Here is a 21837-nt window from a genome sequence, read left to right on the forward strand (position 1 = left end):
GGCTGAGCTCTGCAAATAAACAGGACAATTGCTTATGCTCACAACTCCCCACGAGAAACTACAAAAACATTACTAACGGCTCTTGCACCTGAAGCATGACACAGAATGCAGTTTACATGTATAGTGTCGGTTATAATTGTAGGCCTACCCTAACAAATTTGAAAGAACATGTCAAATTCAAGAACATGGCTATAGTTCAGTCCATGGTCAACTTGACAGCAAAATAATGTGTACTTCTGTCTTCAAAAGCCACTTTGAAATAAATGTCACATGATAAACGTGACGTTTAGTCAACACTAATAAGAGTGGACTAGGCTACTTTGTAACAACAAAAAATATGAGTTCTCAACAATTCCTTTAATCAATCTAAAAATGCCATCAGTTGATACATTTGACAATAATATCCATTTTAAATTGGCGTATTGATTTGTTTCAAGGTCACAATCTTTCTATTTCTAATAGCCAAAATCTGATAAGTACAATGCACACTGTGGTGTGATACAAAAGTACAATGAACCTGATATTATGTAGCAATGTATCCTGATTTGATTCAACATGAATTTGCGGCAGTACTCTGCTCAATGCGCGCTAGTTCCATCCATGAATTCCCACACAGATTTCCCTTTCGTCTGCAGCAAATTATGTCCGTTTTTCTGCTAATTCTGCTGTATATAATAACTATAATCGGGGGATATTAAATATTGCTTACCTTCTGATAACTCCAGTTCCAGCTCAGCAAGTCTGGCTCGCACCTCTAAAGGAAGGGGTAACGTATCACGGTCCGCCATTCTGCTTTAAAATTATGTGTCTTTCTCTTCTCTTCTTCTCCTCAATGAGTCCAGTAAAGTCTTTCAACACTGACTGTCCTTTCTCCGCAGAGCGCCGATGCATAGGGCAAAAGAGGAGCGACTTGAGTGGGAAATAGAAATGCGGAAAGTGTTTGGGCGAATACGAATATCGCTTTGCTCGCGTCCTTATTCAGGTCCCGCCATGGTTGGTTGTCCCTGTAGTAAGAAAAGGTACTGCTGCTGTAATTCCAAACTCTGACAGTGCTGCTGAAGGATACACTAACGTTGCCTCCCGTTTTTAGTACTGTGATCTCACTGCTCTGTGCTGCCACACATTCATAGGCAAACACGAGCCCACATTCGAACCCTTAGGAGGGCGCCAAATACCCACTTTAAGAACTGTTCGAGATTTTAACCCCCTCTCTCAATCCAGAACAACGTCATGATGGTTGAACATACCATTGCCCCTCAACTGTTCCATTTTTATTCCCGCCCCCCCATTTTGACAAGCAAATAAATAAATAAAAATATATATATATACAGTACCAGTCAAAAGTTTGGACACACCTACTCATTCAAAGGTTTTTCTTCATTTTTACTATTTTCTACATGATAGAATATTAGTGAAGACATCAAAACTATGAAATAACACATATGGAATCATGTATTAACCAAAAAAGTGTTAAACAAATCAAAATATATTTTATATTTGAGATTCTTCAAAATAGCCACCCTTTGCCTTGATGACAGCTTTGCACACTCTTGGCATTCTCTTAACCAGCTTCAACCAGTCACCTGGAATGCATTTCAATTAACAGGTGTGCCTTCTTAAAAGTTAATTTGTGGAACTTAATGTGTTTGAGCCAATCAGTTGTGTTGTGACAAGGTAGGGGGGGTATACAGAAGATAGCCCTATTTGGTAAAAGACCAAGTCCATATTATGGCAAGAACAGCTCAAATAAGCAAAGAGAAACAACAGTCCATCATTACTTTAAGTTCATTAGAGTTACCAGCCTCAGAAATTGCAGCCCAAATAAACGCTTCACAGAGTTCAAGTAAGAGACACATCTCAACATCAACTGTTCAGAGGAGACTGCGTGAATCAGGCCTTCATGGTCGAATTGCTGCAAAGAAACCACTACAAAATGACACCAATAAGAAGAGACTTGCTTGGCCAAGAATCACGAGCAATGGACATTAGACCGGTGGAAATCTGTCCTTTGGTCTAATGAGTCCAAATGTGAGATTTTTGGTTCCAACCGCCGTGTCTTTGTGAGACGCAGAGTAGGTGAATGGATGATCTCCGCATGTGTGGTTCCCACCGTGAAGCATGGAGGTGTGATGTTGTGGGGGTGCTTTTCTGGTGACACTGTCTGTGATTTATTTAGAATTCAAGGCACACTTAACCAGCATGGCTACCACAGCATTCTGCAGCTATACGCCATCCCATCTGGTTTGCGCTTAGTTGGACTATCATTTGTTTTTCAACAGGACAATGACCCAAAACACACCTCCAGGCTGTGTAAGGGCTATTTGACCAAGAAGGAGAGTGATGGCGTGCTGCATAAGATGACCTGGCCTCCACAATCACCTGACCTCAACCCAGTTGAGATGGTTTGGGATGAGTTGGACTGCAGAGTGAAGGAAAAGCAGCCAACAAGCGCTCAGCATATGTGGGAACTCCTTCAAGATAGTTGGAAAATCATTCCAGGTGACTACCTCATGAAGCTGGTTGAGAGAATGCAAAGCTGTCAAAAGGCAAAGGGTGGCTACTTTGAAGAATATAACATATTTTGATTTGTTTAACACTTTTCTGGTTACTACATGATTCCATATGTGTTATTTCATTGTTTTTATATCTTCACTATTATTCTACAATGTAGAAAATAGTAAAAAATAAAGAAAAACCCTTGAATGAGTAGGTGTGTCCAGACTTTTGACTGCAACTGTATATCTTTTTTTTTACTTAGCAGTGTTAAGTAAAAAATAAATGACATCAATGTATTTTTACTGCATTCAATTGAAAAAAATGCTTGTGTTGCCTTTTTGTCACTGGTGTTACCTATAATTGAATGACAATTCAGGCTTTCCAGAATATAATTTGACTATTTACTTTGCATATACAGTATAACCAATGACAAAGGTTAATGATAATATTAAGATTTGTTTTTATTAGTAATCATTTACTTTAAATAAAACAAATGTTTCTATTATAACACCAGTGACAAATCTTCAGACTATTCCATTAAAACCAGCAGGAACATTAACGCCAGTGAAGGTAACACCAGTAACAAATCTGAAGAAAATATAGAATATCTAAGATGGCGGCCACAGTAGCTCAACCCACACTTCTTCAATTGTAAATAAATGAGATTAGATCAATTATTTTAATCAATTTTCCTTTTCCCATACTATAAACCTTGTAACACCAGTGACATATTTTTTAAAGCTTAGCATGAAATTACCAAATTAATCATCAAATTGCTAACATATGAAGAGAGAGTGCAGACTCACCATATGTTTTTCAAAACAGCCCCGCCTCCAATTAACCTTTGACCCAGGAAGAAGTTGGCAAGGATGTGTTATTTTTTTATATATAATGGGGTAACACCAGTGACATGAAATTGAGGGACAGCTATTCCCTGTAAATTATTTATAATATTTAGTTGATCTTTTAGTTTTTTTAAGTAATCCACTAAATAACTATAATACTTTCCTTTGTATAATGACATTTAAATATATTTTTTTACTCAAAATATGTCACAAAACCACAACACATGGCCTGACGGACAAGACATTTTCATGGTACTGACCGTGTTCTATGATATACAGTATATAAAACAAATGTTTGCACTATAACTGTCTGATTATATGTTTTATTAACAATAAAACACCAATTAACCTCTAAAAGTCTAAGCCGTCTCTATAGCCCATAGAAACACACTGAATAACACATTAATAAATGGCTAAATAGACAGTTAAAAATGTATCATAAGGAATAAGGTTTTGAAGTGTTTGTCCTATATCTAGGAGATATATTTTAATTTTTTTTAGACATTTAACCCCATATTTTTTGTGCCACAAAACTACCGCCATACTTCCATTCGTTTGTATAGGTTACCTTCAGACCGTTCGGACGCTACAGACGTTTTTCAGGATGTCTCATGGTCTGACAAACACCGCTGTGGCTCGGCCACCTTCCACCACAGATGCAGAAGGCCGACATATGCCGATGCGGTGGATTGAGACACAGCCCACGCAAAAAAACGGATATCTCTAGCTTAAACTAATGGATTTTGATGGGGATTCTTTTATTATGTTACTTAGATTGACGCACGGGTGTTTAAAACAAAAACATTTTGTGTCATTCTCTGACATTTTTCCTGGTGGTTAAGGCGGGGGACAGGAATGCCACCATTTTCATAGAATGACCCTATTCATGCATTTATGAATACCACACAACATAAAACATTGAGTTACACGAAGACATTGCAGTTAGTTAAGTCTACATGTAAAGCCCAATTTCTTTAGACAATATTGCCAAGCAATGTTGCTGGCAATGGGGTGGGGTATGACTGTCACTGTCCCTGTCTCACTGCCCTCTCACGCTCTCTGGTGCACAATGTCTGCTTTAAAGATGTACAATATTTCACCTCCAGCACAAAGCGTAACCTGAGGAGCATTACATCAGGGGTGTGTGCTTAGTCCCCTCCTGTACTCCTTGTTCACCCACGACTGCGTGGCCGCGCACGACTCCAACACCATCATTTAAGTTCGCAGATGACACGACGGTGGTAGGCCTGACCACTGATGACGATGAGGACAGCCTACAGGAGGAGCTCAGAGACCTGGCAGCGTAGTGCCAGGACAACAACCTCTCCTTCAACATCAGAAAGACAAAGGAGCTGATCGTGGACTACAAGGAATGGAGGGCCGAGCACACCCCCATCCACATCAACAGAGCTGTTGTGGAGCAGGTCGAGAGCTTTAAGTTCCTCGGTGTCCACACCACATCACATGTCCACACACATCAACACAGTCGTGAAGAGGGCACCACCACACCTCTTCCCCCTCAGGAGGCTGAAAAGATTTGGCATGGGCCCTCAGATCCTCAAAAAGTTCTACAGCTGCACCATTAAGAACATCTTGACTGGCTGCATCACTGCCTGGTATGGCAACTGCTTGGCATCCGACCGCAAGGCGCTACAGAGGGTAGATCGTATGGCCCAGTACATCACTGGGGCCAAGCTCCCTGCCATCCAGGACCTCTAAACCAGGTGGTGTCAGAGGAAGGCTCTAGAAATTGTCAAAGACTCCAGCCACCCAAGTCAGACTGTTCTCTCTGCTACCGCCCACCAAGCGGTAACGATGCACCAAGTCTGGAACCAACAGGACCCTGAACAGCTTCTGAATATCTGCATTGACCCTTTTTGCACTAACTCTTTTCACTCATCCCATGCTGCTGTTTATTATCTATCCTGTTGCCTAGTCACTTTATCCCTACCTATATGTACATATCTACCTCAATTACCTCGTACCCCTGCACATCGACTCGGTACTGGTACCCTGTGTATATAGCAAAGTTATCGTTACTCAGTGTATTTATTCCTTGTGTTATTATTTTTCTGTTTTTTCTCTCTGCATTATTGGGAAGGGCCCGTAAGGAAGCATTTCACTGTTAGTCTACACCTGTTGTTTACGAAGCATGTGACAAATAAAATGTGATTATTACAATGTGCATGTGCAGTAAAACGAGCCTACCTAACCACACAGCAAGAATACTCTCAGGGAGAGAGAAGGAGTGGAAAGGCCAATGGACTGTTTTTGAGTGGGTGGTTCGGTGCATATATGGAGCAGGCCGGGGGTCATTTCTACATCTGATATTATCATGTTCCATATACATTTATGTAAAGAAAGCTGTAACGTAAACATTATGTAAAGAAATCTGTAATGTAAACATTGTGTAAAGAAAACTGTAATGTAAAGAAAACTGTAAACCCACACTTTTATGCTGATCTCTCAACAGTTGTACTTTAATAGGAAACAGACCAAGGCCCCGTCCCAAAATGGTAAACTATTCCCTATATACAGTGCATTCGGAAAGTATTCAGACCCCTTGACTTTTTCCAAATGTTGTTACGTTACAGCCTTATTCTAAAATTGATTAAATAAAGTCAAATCTACACACAATGCCCCATAATGACAAAGCAAAAACAGGTATTTAGACATTTTTGCAAATTTATTACAAATAAAAAACTGAAATACCTTATTTACATAAGTATTCAGACCCTTTGCTATGAGACTCAAAATTGAGCTCAGGTGCATCCTGTTTCCATTGATCATCCTTGAGATGTTTCTACAACTGGATTGGTGTCCACCTGTGGTAAACCCAATTGATTGGACATGATTTGGAAAGGCACACACCTGTCTATATAAGGTCCCACAGTTGACAGTGCATGTCAGAGCAAAAACCAAGCCATGAGGTCGAAGGAATTGTCCATAGAGCTCCGAGACATGATTGTGTCGAGGCACAGATCTGGGGAAGGGCACCCAAAAGAATTGTGCATCATTGAAGGTCCCCAAGAACACAGTGGCCTCCATCATTCTTAAATAGAAGAAGTTTGGAATCACCAAGACTTCCTTGGGCTGGCTGCCCGGCCAAACTGAGCAATCGGGGGAGAAGGGCCTTGGTCAGGGAGGTGACTAAGAACCCAATGGTCACTCTGACAGAGCTCCAGATTTCCTCTGTGGAGATGGGAGAACCTTCCAGAAGGACAACCATCTCTGCAGCACTCCACCAATCAGGCCTTTATGGTAGAGTGGCCAGATGGAAGCCACTCCTCAGTAAAAAGCACATGACAGCCCACTTGGAGTTTGCCAAAAGGCACCTAAAGGACTCAGAACATGAGAAACAAGATTCTCTGCTCTGATGAAACCAATATTGAACTCTTTGACCTGAATGCCAAGCTTCACATCTGGAGGAAATCTGGCACCATCCCTACGGTGAAGCATGGTGGTGCCAGCATCATGCTGTGGGGATGTTTTTCAGCGGCAGGGACTGGGAGACTAGTCAGGATCGAGGGAAAGATGAACGGAGCAAAGTACAGAGAGATCCTGGATGAAAACCTGCTCCAGACTGGGGCGAAGGTTCACCTTCCAACAGGACAACGACCCTAAGCACACAGCCAAGACAACGCTTGAGTGGCTTCGGGACAAGTCTCTGAATGTCCTTGAGTGGCCCAGCCAGAGCCCAGACTTTAACCCGATCTAATATCTCTGGAGACCTGAAAATAGCTGTGCAGCGACGGTCCCTGTCCAACCTGACAGAGCTTGAGAGGATCTGCAGAGAATGGGAGAAACTCCCCAAATACAGGTGTGCCAAGCTTGTTGCATCATACCCAAGAAGACTCAAGGCTGTAATCGCTGCCAAAGGTGCTTCAACAAAGTACTGAGTAAAGGGTCTGAATAATTATGTAAATGAAATATTTCAGTTTATTTTGAATACATTTGCAAACATTTCTAAAAACCTGTTTTTACTTTGTCATTATGGTGTGTTGTGTGTAAATTGATGAGGGAAAAAAACAATTTAATCAATTTTAGAATAAGGCTGTAATGTAACAAAATGTGGAAAAGGTCAATGGGTCTGAATACTTTCCGAATGCACTGTAGCTCATTACTTTTGACCAGATACCTATTGTGGGGGCTCAAAAGTAGTGCACTGTATAGGAAATAGGGTGCCATTCGGGACGTATCCCTAAAATGCAAAACAGCCATGACATGGGAAACGGAGTGGGAGGGACATGTGCTTGAAAAGAAGGCTTATGCCTATCACTGGATAAGTATTTTATATAGAGGGGTTATAAATAGCTTATGACCTGGTCCACTTGTTTACAAAATGGCTGCAGCTGCAAGACAACCGGATCAAATCAAACTGTGGACCCATGAGAGGTAGCTGAAGAAGCCTATGGTTTTGTGTGGGGAGTGATACACTGGCTTACCCTAATAGGATTGTGGTGTGACATGGAACAAATCCTCCAAGATGTCTTTGTGTGAATATGTTGCCACCATGTGGCTAGTATTTTGCATGGAATACAGAACAGCACTCCCCTAGGCTTGGATATGTGGTGGATGGACAATGGCTTTATGTGTGTTAACTTGCCTGCTGAAAACCAAGACAAAAGTACATTAAAAAACAAGGAATTTCTGAACCACCCTTCAGTTTTTGGACAATGGCTCATGGCATTATAACATGTGCAGATTGAATGGGATGGCCAAAAACAACCAACCCTGGTAGAATACCAACTTCCAGGCAATTTCTGCGAGAAAGCAAATCTAGCACTAGAAAATAAATAGAGAGAAGCTGTGGGGTGTTCCAGAAAGCAGGATTAACTTAGCCAGCTACGTAACTGACAGTCATATGCCTTTATTTTCTGGTTAATTTAGAAAGCTATACTTGGATATGGGTCGTTGATTTTTAAGTCAATTATACCATTTCAAGTCTACACGGTATAAATAATATTAGGGACACTTCCAAATATTGAGTTGCACCCCCTTTTGCCCTCAGAACAGCCTCAATTCGTCAGGGCATGGACTCTACAAGGTGTCTAAAGCGTTCCACAGGGATGCTGGCCCATGTTGACTCCAACACTTCCCACAGTTGTGTCAAGTTGACTGGATGTCCTTTGGGTGGTGGACCATTCTTGATACACTGCAACATTGCAGTTCTTGATACACTCAAACCGGTGCACCTGGCACCTACTACCACACCCCGTTCAAAAGGCACTTAAATATTTTGTCTTGCCCATTCACCCTCTGAATGGCACACACAATCCATGTCTCAAGGCTTAAAAATCCTTATTTAACCCGTCTACTCCCCTTCATATACAGTGATTGAAGAGGATTTCACAAGTGACATCAAGGGATCATAGCCTTCACCTGGATTCACCTGGTCAGTCTATGTCATGGAAAGACACTTGGTGTCTTTCCTGGAAGTCTATGCCCTAATGTTTTGTACACAGTGTATATTGCTCAATATTTAGGACAGTTAGCTGGCTAACTCATTCATCCCGCTGGACCAACCCCCACATTGTGGGACACACACAATCAGGAGAGAACTCATTAACAGTGCCTAAATCTTTATTTTTCAGTAAGCTACATTTTTTCCTCTCCAAATTAGACAGTTTTACATCATGACACAAGAGTAACTTAAAATGATCAATAGTTGACATGTACGCTTGATTCCAGTCTTAATGGAAGAATAGGTAAGACAAAAATCAAAAGCCCTCAAAGAAACCTCGAACAACTGTCTGTTACTGTTCTTAGGTTCTTCTCCCCATCAAGTCGATTGTCCACTGCTGTTAGCGTAAAAATGAGTTAATTGAACACAGTGATTTGATAGTGAGACAATTGGTTAGTCTCATTCCAGTCAGTTGGTGCATTGTAACATCACTTTACACACAGTCAATTTACAACAAGCTGCAACCGTTGCAAAAAATACATGGCACTATCAAACTGGTGAGACGAAGCAGATAGAAGCGAACTGGGCAGGGAGAACGATCCTGCTTGATATGAGAGACACTGTCTGTGCACAAGAACATCCCGAACATTACAATAGGGCTTTAGTAGTGCACGCAAAAGTAAGAAGAAAAAGTTAAACACTCCAGTATTTCGTACGGTAAGCAGTGCCATCATCTTCAGGAGAGAGAAACCAACAACAGAATCCTTTTCTGTTCATCATGCTGCACACACCTGGCTGGCAATCACATTTACATTTAAGTCGTTTAGCAGACACTTTTATCCAGAGCGACTTACAAATTGGTGCATTCAACTTAGGAATCACCCTTTGGTTTACTTTACTTCAACTTTCAGTCAACTTTGCATTCGTGTTTTATACTTCTGCTGACCCCAGATGGTAAACTTCTCACTAACAAACACTCACACACACTTTCTCATACAAACTCAGTGCCCAGCCCGATAACATATCAATACCCAATCTGCAAAGACAACAGCATTAGCATTAGATAGGCCTACTAGCATAGACTAGCTTAAATGTACATACGACTTCATTAGCCAGATCAGATGCAGGTTGCTATGAGTACTTTGCCTAAATGTCAGTGGTATCAGATTTTTATTCCCAGTTATATAGTTCTGGACCAGCTACACTTCCTCAGTAACAAATATCAAAATATAATGGCAAGCATTTAACTAAAGTACAAGTCAAACAAACTGCCAGGTTGAAACAAATTAATGGCACAGACAAATGCAGTCCACATGTGATCAACTGATAAAAAGACAATGCACAGTATATGTTATACAGTATGTGCCAGAAAACTCATTTTCTTGCTGAAATAAGTGTACAAATATCTACACTATTATGCTCGAGTCTAAACACTGGTAAAGCCTACCAAAGAAAATTGAATTTGTACAGTTATTAGTTCTGGGGGCTACGAAAGTTCAGTTGACATACATCTTCATGAAAAACAAAACTTCAAAAGAAAAACAACTAACAGAATATCAACAATGCTTCAATCACTTTGTCTGGTACAATTATACAGTATGCTGCTATGGACTTGACATTGGTTATGTGTGAAAGATTTGATGTTCCTGTGCTTTACTGTGATTCATAAATCAATCTCGTATGGGCTAAATCACACAACAGACTGCTATAAGCACAGTCTGTCAGACAATAGTACTGATTTTGTGCTTTCATTTAAGGATGTGTGTTTGTACGACAGGTAGGTACTTCCCTTTTCTCATTGTGCACAGTGAGGCTGGCCAACAGAAAACATCTGTCTACCAGGGGTTGAGAAACAACAAGGACATGGAATGAGAATGACATTTAAATAGTTACAATCAGGCAACCTGCCCAAGTCGCAAAGTGAGGGAGACGCAATTCTGCACACCAGAACAATAGAAAAATGTTTATAGAAAACAATTATTCAAATTCAAATCACAACATTTAGTTTTTATCCTACATCCAGCTCAAAAGCAACATTAATATTTCAACAAGATCAATATATATTTTTTAAATCATTTTAAGGTACCTCTTTATATTTTTAGGAGTATTTACAACTGTACAAGCAAAGCACACACTTCAAAGTGCACATATTTGATACAGTATTTACTATTTTGCATTTACAGGATTTATATTTTCCCCAAAACAAACTTAAAATAGGAACTAGAAACAAGGTTAATCAAATTAGATTATTTTCGTACAATTTTACAAAACCAAAAAAAATGCTGCTAGATTTGTACTTTAAGACCTAGTAAGACTTGTGATGTTTGGTATGACTAAACATTTCAATGTGTCACCATTAGTAACATTTTGGGGTTTGAAAAGAAATAAACTCTAAATTGTCTCGTATAAAAGTTAAGGCAAAGTCATTTTCAAGTTTAAATAAAATTCAAGTTTTTCAAACACTGGATGGAAATTATACATTTGTATATATTTTTTCTTAAAAATAAAATGTTTTTATGATCTCTCATGGAATAAACAGCATTGGTTTATAAATAAGCAGATATGGTGAATCATGTCTTTAATATCTCAGAAAAAAACTCAAAAACAAAATCAAAACTCTGCAATTTAAAGACTGCCCACCCAAGTGCATCCCAGTCCTTCAGAATCAAATAATGTTTTTGCAAACCAAAATCAAAAGCAGCAATGACTATCAGTACACGCCATTCTGTGACTTAGGCAATGTCTCCTCTCTCCAAAATGAGACCTCTTTTCTAAGCAGAGTATTCAATGGTAGCTCCTTGTTGCAGGAAGACCTCAATGAGACACTAAAGAAGTGCACAAGTTCCACGTTGTATGTATTTTTGTCTACTTCCACATTTATGCAGAGTACAGAGGGGAATTTGGAAGCTATATGGTTGTTGTATGGAGAGCCAGGAGAAATCTACAGAAGGCATTCTAAAAAGAGAAAAAGCATGCTAAAACGAAATATTGAGTGACATCCTGCAGTCATCCGGGGCACTTCTACTGTATGTGAGGGGGGGAAGGAGTTTGAACGACCCAAGAATGCTGCCTCCTCTGCCCAACATCTTCTAGTCCAAACTGAAAGGACTTATCTATAAGCTGCTCAGGTTCACAGTATCCAAACAGGTCAAAGGTCATTCACTGCATGCTCACAGGGTCCAATTTACTACTCTTCTGACTGTCACCCAATGACCAAAGCAATACCTTCTTTCTAAAATGGCTGCCTCATGGTTTACCTTCATGTATAACATTTGTAGTGGAAATAATGTCACACTTCTTTCTTTTAACCAATTCCACTTAATTTTCCCATTTGAGCCACCAGGTGTACACATTCTCTAACGTGTAAACCCACATTACAATTAGCTACTGTAATACTGAATAAGAAGCTGAAACAGCTTCAAAGACACCACGCACCAGTGGTTTCACAAATGACTACCTCAAAAGCAAAACAATAAAATAAACTGCCACTCCAAAAAGATGTCATGGTTAGGTTGTGTGCACAAAATAAAATACCAAGACTAAAGTTGTTATTCTCAGCATGCACGGAAGTATGTCTAGTCTGCATTTACATGGCAGTAAACAAAAAAAGTTTAACTTGTGTGAATTTATCCACATAGAGGTTAATACAATTAGTCAACATTTGAGAGATTCTGAAAGCTGATTATCCTGTCACAACATTTTATAATAATGCACAAGTCAAATGGCAAGAAGACAGTTGAAATCCTTTAGGGGAAAAAAACTCAATTTGTTGTATAACTGACATTTTTAAGGGCTTATGTGACCATCAGACCTTTCGATATTTGTCTTTACATGTTAGGTTACCTTTTGCTTCTGTATGCAGGTAAAATATGGATTTCTTAACAATTAATCCAGAAGCAAAACAAAGTGCAAAGTTTAGTTGACAACGTGTATCAAGTATTATTATCTAAGTACAGTACCAGATTAATTGAAGTAGCAAGTTCCAGGATCATCCTCTAGCTAGCACCATAGCTATCTAAAATAAACCATCCCACTGTTTGAATGAAGTCACTGCACCCTGCCAAAACCCTACTGCCGACTCCTAAATGGTAGCTGAGCACAGGAGGTTGGTTGCACCTTAATTGGTGAGGACGGGCTTGTGATAATAGCTGGAGCGGAGTAGGTGGAATGATATCAAATACATCAAGCACATGGTTTCCATGTGTTTGATGCCATTCCATTTGCTCCGTTCCAGCCATTATTATGAGTCGTCCTCCCCTCAGCAGCCTAGCCTATCCATTGCCAACATATGTGCCCGCTGAACTAGTCTTTGACATGCTTGTTTCACAGCAAAATAGTAGAGAAAGAAAATAGTCTACAAGAGGCACCAATCAACACCATGTGATTAATTTATGGGTCGTTCCACGAAATGATTGCCCTTTGATATTTAAAGTATAAATGGTGCATCAATATTGAATTTTAAAAGTATGTTATATTAAATGAAGTGCCCACATGGAGAATTCAATAAATCTAATTTTTAATATTGAATGAAGACTTGCTTAAAGTGCCTAAATTCAAAATCCCTCCGTGACTTCGATTATTTCAACCCATCATTGTAAAGCCCTAGTTAATTTGTTGCTTTGACTGTCATATCTGAAGATTATTTTTTATTTGTTGTGATTAGTGATTAATTTAGTCTGTCCCTCAATTTAAGGTCAACCCTGTTACGTGAACTGAACTATCATTTTAATATAGTAAAACTATTCCTTTTTAAATATATTTTTTCCTAACTAAACATTGAACATCTAATAGTCAAATCATAGTGTAAAAGCAGGTGAGCTGGTTCTATTCTTTTTGGCCATTTTCTGGTGTTATGTGTTGGAAAACTGAGCGAGTCGAGCTAAACACATCAACCCTGTTACCCATAGATAGACAGGCTAGAAATGTTAACTTAAACATTTTTGTGAAGCTTGCAATCAATTGCCACTCCCTGTTGCACACAGCAAGCTTCCATTCCCCCTTTAAAAATTGGATTTATGGCTGATCTGAAATGAAATTGTCAACCCTGCGACAGTCAATCCTGTTACTTAATTTGGCACCATTTTTTTTATTTAACGTGTTGAGATGGGAAAAAGTGTTAATGAAGTTTTACGTGCTCTTTATGACAAAGTCAATATTAGGTGAACAAAATGTAATTGGACCAAGTTACACATCTCAAAAGGCACCGAATTGGTGGAACGACCCTCATCTGCTATTTTCCGAGATCAAAATACATGTAGATTTCTACTGACCCTGATAGTGCCTCTCAATGAGGACTAACAAACAATGTGCTTTATACGGCTAGGAAACAGACTCCTGCATTGGACAACATTTACCACAAGAAATACTAGATAAAGAAAGTCTAAGGCGCTCTTAAAACCACCAGCATGCAACAACTAGTAGTACTTGTAATAACGATCAAAACCAGTATGCAAATAAACATATTTTCCTCATATGCTGGTGTTATAACGAGATAAAGTGTTCCATGTTGGCAAAAAGGTAATCTAGTTTCGATAAATGACTATGGGTGGTGAAATCCCTCAGAAAGTAGGTCTTCTGAGGATTTCAGTCAAGTCCGTAAAATGAGACTGGACTAGTTGACCTTGAATATGAACGCAATTACGTAAAACACATCAAAGATGCGTCCCTAATGGCACCTTATTCCGTATGTAGTGCACTACTTTTGACCGAAAGTAGTGCACTACATAGGGAGCCATTTGGGACGCAGCCATCATGTCTGACTGACACAGTGATCATCACACCCTGCAATGGAATCACATCACCGCTTAACAAGGCAGCATACAAGACATACAGACATCACCTCACAGTCACAACGAATAACATGGAAACAGCTACTCTGTCATTTATCTGCTTCCTTTCATTCACCTGTTGTTGGCTTCCACTGATGACCTATCTACTCGCACAATACTACCTTGGAAAGTAGTTCAGACATATTAATTAATCCCACTAATCTGAACAGGAGTACGTTTTCGGATTGACACTAAATAATGAAGAAAAAATATGAAAAAAATAAACCCTCCAAAAATAAATATGTAAAAATTATTAACGGTGCTCTATATGCACATTAAAGTGCTATTGTCTGCAAGCCCTGATCCAGAAAGGTGTCCTCTCTATGCTGTGAATGACTGGTGATTTTGGAATAGGTTGTATTTGAATAGCCCTGACTTTTTTTCAGATTTCTTTCTCCCTCACGTGTTTGTTGTGAAATTGACTTGATTGCAGTGGGGGAGGGGGTTACTGCGGGGACTTTGGGGGGGTGTTGAGATCTTTGCTGCTGGGACCCTTCCCTGGGTGGTGGGGGGATGGGGAAGGCCACCGGCCGGTCGGTCTCCGGACCTCTCGGGGTCTTCCTGGGGTGGCTGGCTTGGAGGAGCCTGGGTATGTCTCTCTGGGGACCTTTGGATCACCCCTGTCCCCTGGGGCTGCGTCAGTGCACTTCCTCTCCTCTCCTGCGGAGGCAGCGCTGCTGGCTGGCTTGGCCTCTTTAGGGGCCTGTAGTTTCGGAGCGTGGTCTTTAATCCTCTGGCAGATCTCAGCGTAAGAGGGCTTTCGCAGTTCCTAACCACAAAACGAAATCTATATTTGTAGGTGATTCATTTCATAGGACTTTGACTATGCCCACTGGTTTGACACACATTAAAGTAAAAAAAAAAAAGATGATTATTACCAACCACAAATCAGTATCTACAGGTAAATGCTAAAATAATGGAAACACTTGAGTAAATGAGGGACACAAAGTATATTAAAAGCAGGTGCTTCCGTACATGTGTGGTTCCTGAGTTAATTAAGCAATTGACATCCCATCATGCTTAGGGTCGTGTATAAAAATGCTGGGCAGGTAATTATTTTGGCTACCATGGCTATGCCCCAACAGGATGACAATGCCGCCATCCACAGGGCACGAGCGGTCAATGAATGGTTAGATGAGCATGAAAACAATGTAAATCATATGGCCGTCTCAGTCACCAGATCTCAACCCAATTAAACAATTATGGGGAGATTCTGGAGCTGCGCCTGAGACAGCGTTTTCCACCACCATCAACAAAACAACAAATGATGGAATTTATTGTGGAAGACTGGTGTCGCATCCCTCCAATAGAGTTCCAGACACGTGTAGAATCTATGCCAAGGTGCATTGAAGCTGTTCTGGCTCGTGGTGGCCCAAAGCCCTATTAAGACACTATGTTGGTGTTCCCTTTATTTGGGCAGTTACCTGTATCTCTGACTACCAAAAAATCTTTATCAGCTAATAATATAAAAAAATGCACCTGGTTATGTTTAAATGCTTTAAACAGCTTTGGTGAACCAGTACTTACTGTAGCAGTACCATTGACTTGAACAGATTTGCTAGCGGTGTACAGAGTGGTAGTGTCCCGCTCGAGAGAAACCTGAGTCTCCTTCTGATTCACCTCCAGAACCTTCACTTCCCTGAAAAACAAACATATTTACATCACACAATGATGTGAATGACAAGAAATGCTGCTGAGTCAGTTAAGTTCTCTCTCTACACAAATTCAGTTTTGACAACTATGGTGTGTCATGTTTTCAAATGGGACACACTGACAAGGAAATAGAGAGACAAGGGTGAGACAAAAGATATGCATGAGATGAAGCACACTGCTCTGTTTTTCTATACAAATCGTATGATGTTAGTGGGGGTATGCTTACACGTTTTGATGGTGGGGGGGAATAGGGTTTTTGAACCAAAGTGTTATATGAAGGGAAACACGTGTGTCCTATACTCACTCTGCGGGTTGGGAGGGAACAGGGACAGGGGCAGAGGATGGTGCTGGTTTCGGGGGAGCAGCGGGCTGGAGGCTCGGGGGCTGTGGAGAAATGACCGTCCTTAGTGGCTCCTTGGGTCCTCCTGAGGGGAGGGCACCTGGAGAGCTGGCATCAACGCTTACATTCTGGAACGGAACGACACAAAAATACATGAAAAACAATACTACTAACGGCAAAGCTGAATTGTTGAGCTGTGTGATTGAGCATGGTGGCTTGGAGATAAGAGCTTGGCTGAGTCCCAATTGGCACCATATTCCCTGGTCAAAAGTCTATGGGCCGTGGTCAAAAGTAGCACACAATATATGGAATAGGGTGCCATTTGGGACACAGGTGCCTTTTGGGACACACCCTGAGTATGGTGGCCTGGAGATGAGAGCTTGTGTTGGTAGATACTGACCCTGTCCTTTGTGGTTACTATTACCATGCTGGCCAGTCTGTTCTCAAACATGTCTTCAGGGGTTTTGAGGTGGCCTGTGGCCCCAGGCAGCGGGGGGAAGCTGGAGAGCCCCAGCTCAAAGCTGGGGGACGGGGGCTTCTGAGGAGGGGGTGGCGACTGGGTAGCAACTCTCTATACAACAGAACAGCATCAAACACACCAGAGTCAGCACAATGCAGTGAGTCAGTCACAGAGTAAATACTGCGTCCCAAATGGCACCCTATTCCCTTTATAGTACACTACTTTTGACCAGGGCCTATAGGGGTTAAAAGTAGAGCACCATATAGGGAATAGGGTACTATTTGGGACACCCACAACACCAACCAGCACACTGTACATACACCTGCAATATTGAAATTCAGTCACTGCCTGAAAAGCTTGCAGCATCAGCACTGATGGCTCTTTCTCAAAGTCAAAGTGGAAAGAAACGTACTTACTGTAAACTTGTCTTCCCTCTTTTTCCTAGAACCATAAATATTTGTCCTTTAAGAAAGAAAATATTTTAAAAATTCAGACATATTTCTACTCTATTTGAAGCATTACAGAGATTTTAACAATTCAAAACTTGGGCACCATGCTCGCTTTCTTGTAATACTATAATGTGTCCCAAATAGCACCCTATTCAGTGCACTACTTTTGACCAGAGCCCTAATGGCCCTGGACAAAAGTTGTGCACTAAATAACAAATAGGGTACCATTTGGGACACATCCCACGGATGTATATGGTGGTGATGATCATGCAGATAGTGGAGGATACCTTACCTTCCACGGGCCATGCCCAGTGAGTAGTCGGTGCTGACGGGCTCCACCCGACCCGTACTGATGTCCCTCCTGGGGTAGGTCATGGTGGAGTGGGGTAACCTGGTTCTGTTCTGGCTCGGGAGCCGCGTCATTTGGGAAGAACCCCGGGGCACCCCGTTTAGGATACGCTCCGTGGGGAAGTTGAAGATGGTGGGGCTGTCTAGGAGCCCTGTGCCGCGCTGGTCCACGTTGGGTATTGTGGGCCTCAGGTGAGGTTTACTGTGAGTGTGATTCCTGAAAAGAAACCAGAAACACAACCGGTCAATATCATATTCAAAGATCATATCTATACAAGCACAGCAATCTAGAATTCTGGGCCCATATTCACAAAGACTCTCAAGAGTAGAAGTGCTAATATACAGTGCATTCGGAAAGTATTCACACCCCTTGACTTTTTCCACAATTTATTACGTTACAGCCATATTCTAACATTGATTTAAATCTACACACAATACTACATAATGACAAAGCAAAAACAGGTTTTTAGAAATTTTTGCAAATGTATTAAATATAAAAACAGAAATATCAAATATACATAAGTATTCAGACCCTTTACTCAGTACTTTGTTGAAGCATCTTTGGCAGCGATTACAGCCTCAAGTCTTCTTGGGTATGTCGCTACAAGCTTGGCACACCTGTATTTGGGGAGTATCTCCCATTCTTCTCTGCAGATCCTCTCAAGCTCTGTCAGGTTGGATGGGGAGCATCGCTACACAGCTATTTTCAGGTCTCTCCAGAGATGTTCAAGTCCGGGCTCTGGCTGGGCCACTCAAGGACATTCAGAGATTTGTCCGGAAGCCACTCCTCCGTTGTCTTGGCTGTGTGCTTACGGTCGTTGTCCTGTTGGAAGGTGAACCTTTGCCCCAGTCTGAGGTCCTGAGAGCTCTGTACTTTGCTCTGTTCATCTTTCCCTTGATCCTGACTGGTCTCCCAGTCCCTGCCGCTGAAAAACATTGCCACAGCATGATGCTGCCACCACCATGCTTCACCGTAGGGATGGTGCCAGGTTTCATCCAGACGTGACGCTTGGCATTCAGGCCAAAGAGTTCAATCTTGGTTTCTCATGGTCTGAGAATCTTTAGGTGCCTTTTGGCAAACTCCAAGCGGGCTGTCATATGTATTTTACTGAGGAGAGGCTTCCGTCTGGCCACTCTACCATAAAGGCCTGATTAGTGGAGTGCTGCAGAGATGGTTGTCCTTCTGGAAGGTTCTCACATCGCCACAAAGGAACTCTGGAGCTCTGTCAGAGTGACCATCGGGTTCACCTCCCTGATCAAGGCCCTTCTCTCCCGATTGCTCAGTTTGGCCGGGCGGCCAGCTCTAGGAAGAGTCTTGGTGGTTCCAAACTTCTTCCATTTTAGAATGATGGAGGCCACTGTGTTCTTGGGGACCTTCAATGCTGCAGAAATTTTTTTGTACCCTTCCCCAGATCTGTGCCTCGACACAATCCTGTCTCAGAGCTATACAGACAATTCCTTCGACCTCATGGCTTGGTTTTTGCTCTGAAATGCACTGTGGGACCTTATATAGACAGGTGTGTGCCTTTCCAAATCATGTCCAATCAATTGAATTTACCACAGGTGGACTCCCATCAAGTTGTAGAAACATCTCAAGGATGATTAATGGAAACAGGATGCACCTGAGCTCAATTTCAAGTCTCATAGCAAAGGGTCTGAATACTTATGTAAATAAAGGTATCTATTTATTTTATTTATAAATTTGCAAAAATTCTTATGGGGTATTGTGTGTAGATTGATGAGAAAAAAATAATAATTTACTCAATTTTAGAATAAGGCTATAACATAATAAAATGTGGAAGTCAAGGTGTCTGAATACTTTCCGAATGCACTGTATATAGAATCAGATTTACTTTATATAAGAGGGAGGAACAGATCCTAGATCAGCACTCCTTTTGTGAGATGCTTTGTGAATACAGGCCCTGGTTCATAGTGTACATTAGATGGTGAGGGTCAGTGTACCCACCTATTCCTGGGAGAGTAGTGCCTAACACCAGCAAGAGGAGACGTCGCTGGTTTAAAACTATGGGATGTTGTAAATCCATTGATAAATTGAGTGTTGTGAAATGGTGTAACCTGTTAGACAAGGAAACACAAAATCAATGACTTTTACAAGAGTTCTAGCAGCATATTATACAGTGAAATTATGAATGGTCTGTATTGTAGCCTTGTGGGTGGTAGGTTTGCAAAATCCCAGTAACTTTCCAAAAATGTCCAGGTTTGCCAGAAATCCCAGTTGGAAGATTCCCGGAATCAGGAGGGAAAAAAGCAGGACATCTGTGAATCTTCCAACCAGACTTTTGGGAACGTTACTGGAATTCTGCAACCCTATTCTGCATTTTAGGTTTTTAGGTGTGTGCGCGCGCCTGCTGTCCTCACCAGTGAAGGGTCTATGAAGCTGTGAGTGGCTGACCAGGCCTGTGGAGTGATGAGGCTGTAGAGGGGGAACTGCTGCTGGGGGCTGTACACTGGAGGTATGTAGTAGGAGGTGTAACGTTGTTGTTGCTGCTGCTGCTGCACATAAGGGTTAACCTCCACTGGGCGGTAGCCATTTTTTGGCATAAAAGTGTTGATAGCGATTGCCTTCGCCTTTATCCGTGCCTGAGATTGGGGTTGAGAATTGAGAGAGAAAACTGATTTTTCCTCAAAAACGAATCTGCTGAGTAAGCATTTCAAAGCGGTGCAGATTTTTCATAAAAAGCCACATTTGTCTGAGGTATTATGTCACGTCATCACTAAATGATCCCATACAACAACTGCAGATTGAATTATGTTATCCACTGGGGGAAAGCATTAGTTTTGGTTGGTTGTTATGTTGACGGAAAAAGGTTACCTGAACCACCATACTTGGAAATACTCCAGAATTTACAGTATAGTATACAGTGTATGGGTCATGTTCATATTAACTTTACATTAACTTAAATTAAACTAATTAATTAATTAGCTTACCTTAATAGGCTTCCCTTGGAAGGTTTTCACTTCTTCACGAAGATACTGATATGCCTGGAAAATAGGAAACACAGCAGGAAATATGTTTCTGTTTTTATACCCACGGACGTAAGCTCAAGGCCAGTATGAAACACTATGGTAGCAATTAGCAATTGTACATCAGACCACCAAACCCATAGCAGGGCAGTTAGTTCCAGTTAGCAGGGCAGTTTCACTGAACAGTCCTACAATCCTAAAACATGACATGATGTGCAAGGAAAAGGTTGCTTTATGCACCATTACTAAATCAAGCGCTATAAGCATACAATGGTGCAACATTCCAGAATGTTCCTGACCTGTTGTGCATCTGCTTCCGATTCGAAGGTGATGAACCAGTTGTCGTTGTAGGCAAACTCAGAATTGATGAATTTAGGTAAGTTCTCTCCTTTAAAAAGAGCCTCGACCTCCTGCAAAACAAGAGCAAATGTCAAGCTTAACGCCAAAACTCCTTAGATACTGTGGACAAGTTCCTGGTTTCGATTGAATAGGGTGGTTTAGCTGTCTTTATTATTTTTATTTAACTAGGCAAGTCAGTTAAGAACAAATGCTTATTTACAATGACGGCCAAACCCGGACGACGCTGGGCCAATTGTGCGCCGCATTCGTAAGAATCTGGCGCAATGCTATTTCAGCACTCTCTCCTCCCACTCATCTCTATCCTATATAATAAACAAAAAATACGAGAGGAGTGGGCCCTATCAATGTCACATTTTGTCAATATTCCCCGATGGGAGTGCAGTTCAGACTGAAATAACACCATTAAAAATGTTTTGAATTCTAAACTGCTAAAAACAGCACCCTATAATTTGTCACACAGCATGACATTTGATGACATGGTACTGGCACATTTGATGCACAATAGATGATACCTCTAAACACTAGATAAACAAAACATGCCATTACCATTACTTTACCAAAGTCAAACAACAGGGTATCTATAACATGGCTAGGAGAAAGGTGTGCAAACAAATAATTGACGCAGAGACAGGTTTTACACCATTCCAGGAAATGTTTACGATTCCAGGA

General features: G+C 41.1%; 1 protein-coding gene and 1 pseudogene across 4 annotated transcripts in view; both read right to left on the reverse strand.

Moving 5' to 3' along the window:
- The window catches only part of LOC311146262 (disco-interacting protein 2 homolog C-like), a 202480-nt pseudogene extending 201692 nt beyond the window's left edge, over positions 1-788 (reverse strand). The window contains exon 1 of the transcript in view: positions 710-788. The product of the transcript in view is annotated as a disco-interacting protein 2 homolog C-like (transcript). The remainder of the gene's footprint in view (positions 1-709) is intronic.
- An 8118-nt stretch (positions 789-8906) lies between these two features.
- Positions 8907-21837, reverse strand: part of LOC311146787 (la-related protein 4B-like) — a 41341-nt gene continuing 28410 nt past the window's right edge. For all 3 annotated transcript variants that reach the window (XM_084183372.1, XM_084183371.1, XM_084183373.1), the window contains 10 exons: positions 21108-21218; positions 20773-20826; positions 20203-20424; positions 19790-19899; positions 17768-18040; positions 17443-17488; positions 16967-17137; positions 16531-16694; positions 16101-16212; positions 8907-15342 (listed from right to left, as the gene is read on the reverse strand). In XM_084183372.1, coding sequence (XP_084039498.1) covers positions 15019-15342; positions 16101-16212; positions 16531-16694; positions 16967-17137; positions 17443-17488; positions 17768-18040; positions 19790-19899; positions 20203-20424; positions 20773-20826; positions 21108-21218 — 1587 coding nt within the window. In that variant the 3' untranslated portion in view covers positions 8907-15018. The remainder of the gene's footprint in view (positions 15343-16100; positions 16213-16530; positions 16695-16966; positions 17138-17442; positions 17489-17767; positions 18041-19789; positions 19900-20202; positions 20425-20772; positions 20827-21107; positions 21219-21837) is intronic.

This window comes from Coregonus lavaretus (assembly GCF_964263955.1).
Source record: "Coregonus lavaretus genome assembly, chromosome: 19".
Taxonomy (NCBI): domain Eukaryota; kingdom Metazoa; phylum Chordata; class Actinopteri; order Salmoniformes; family Salmonidae; genus Coregonus; species Coregonus lavaretus.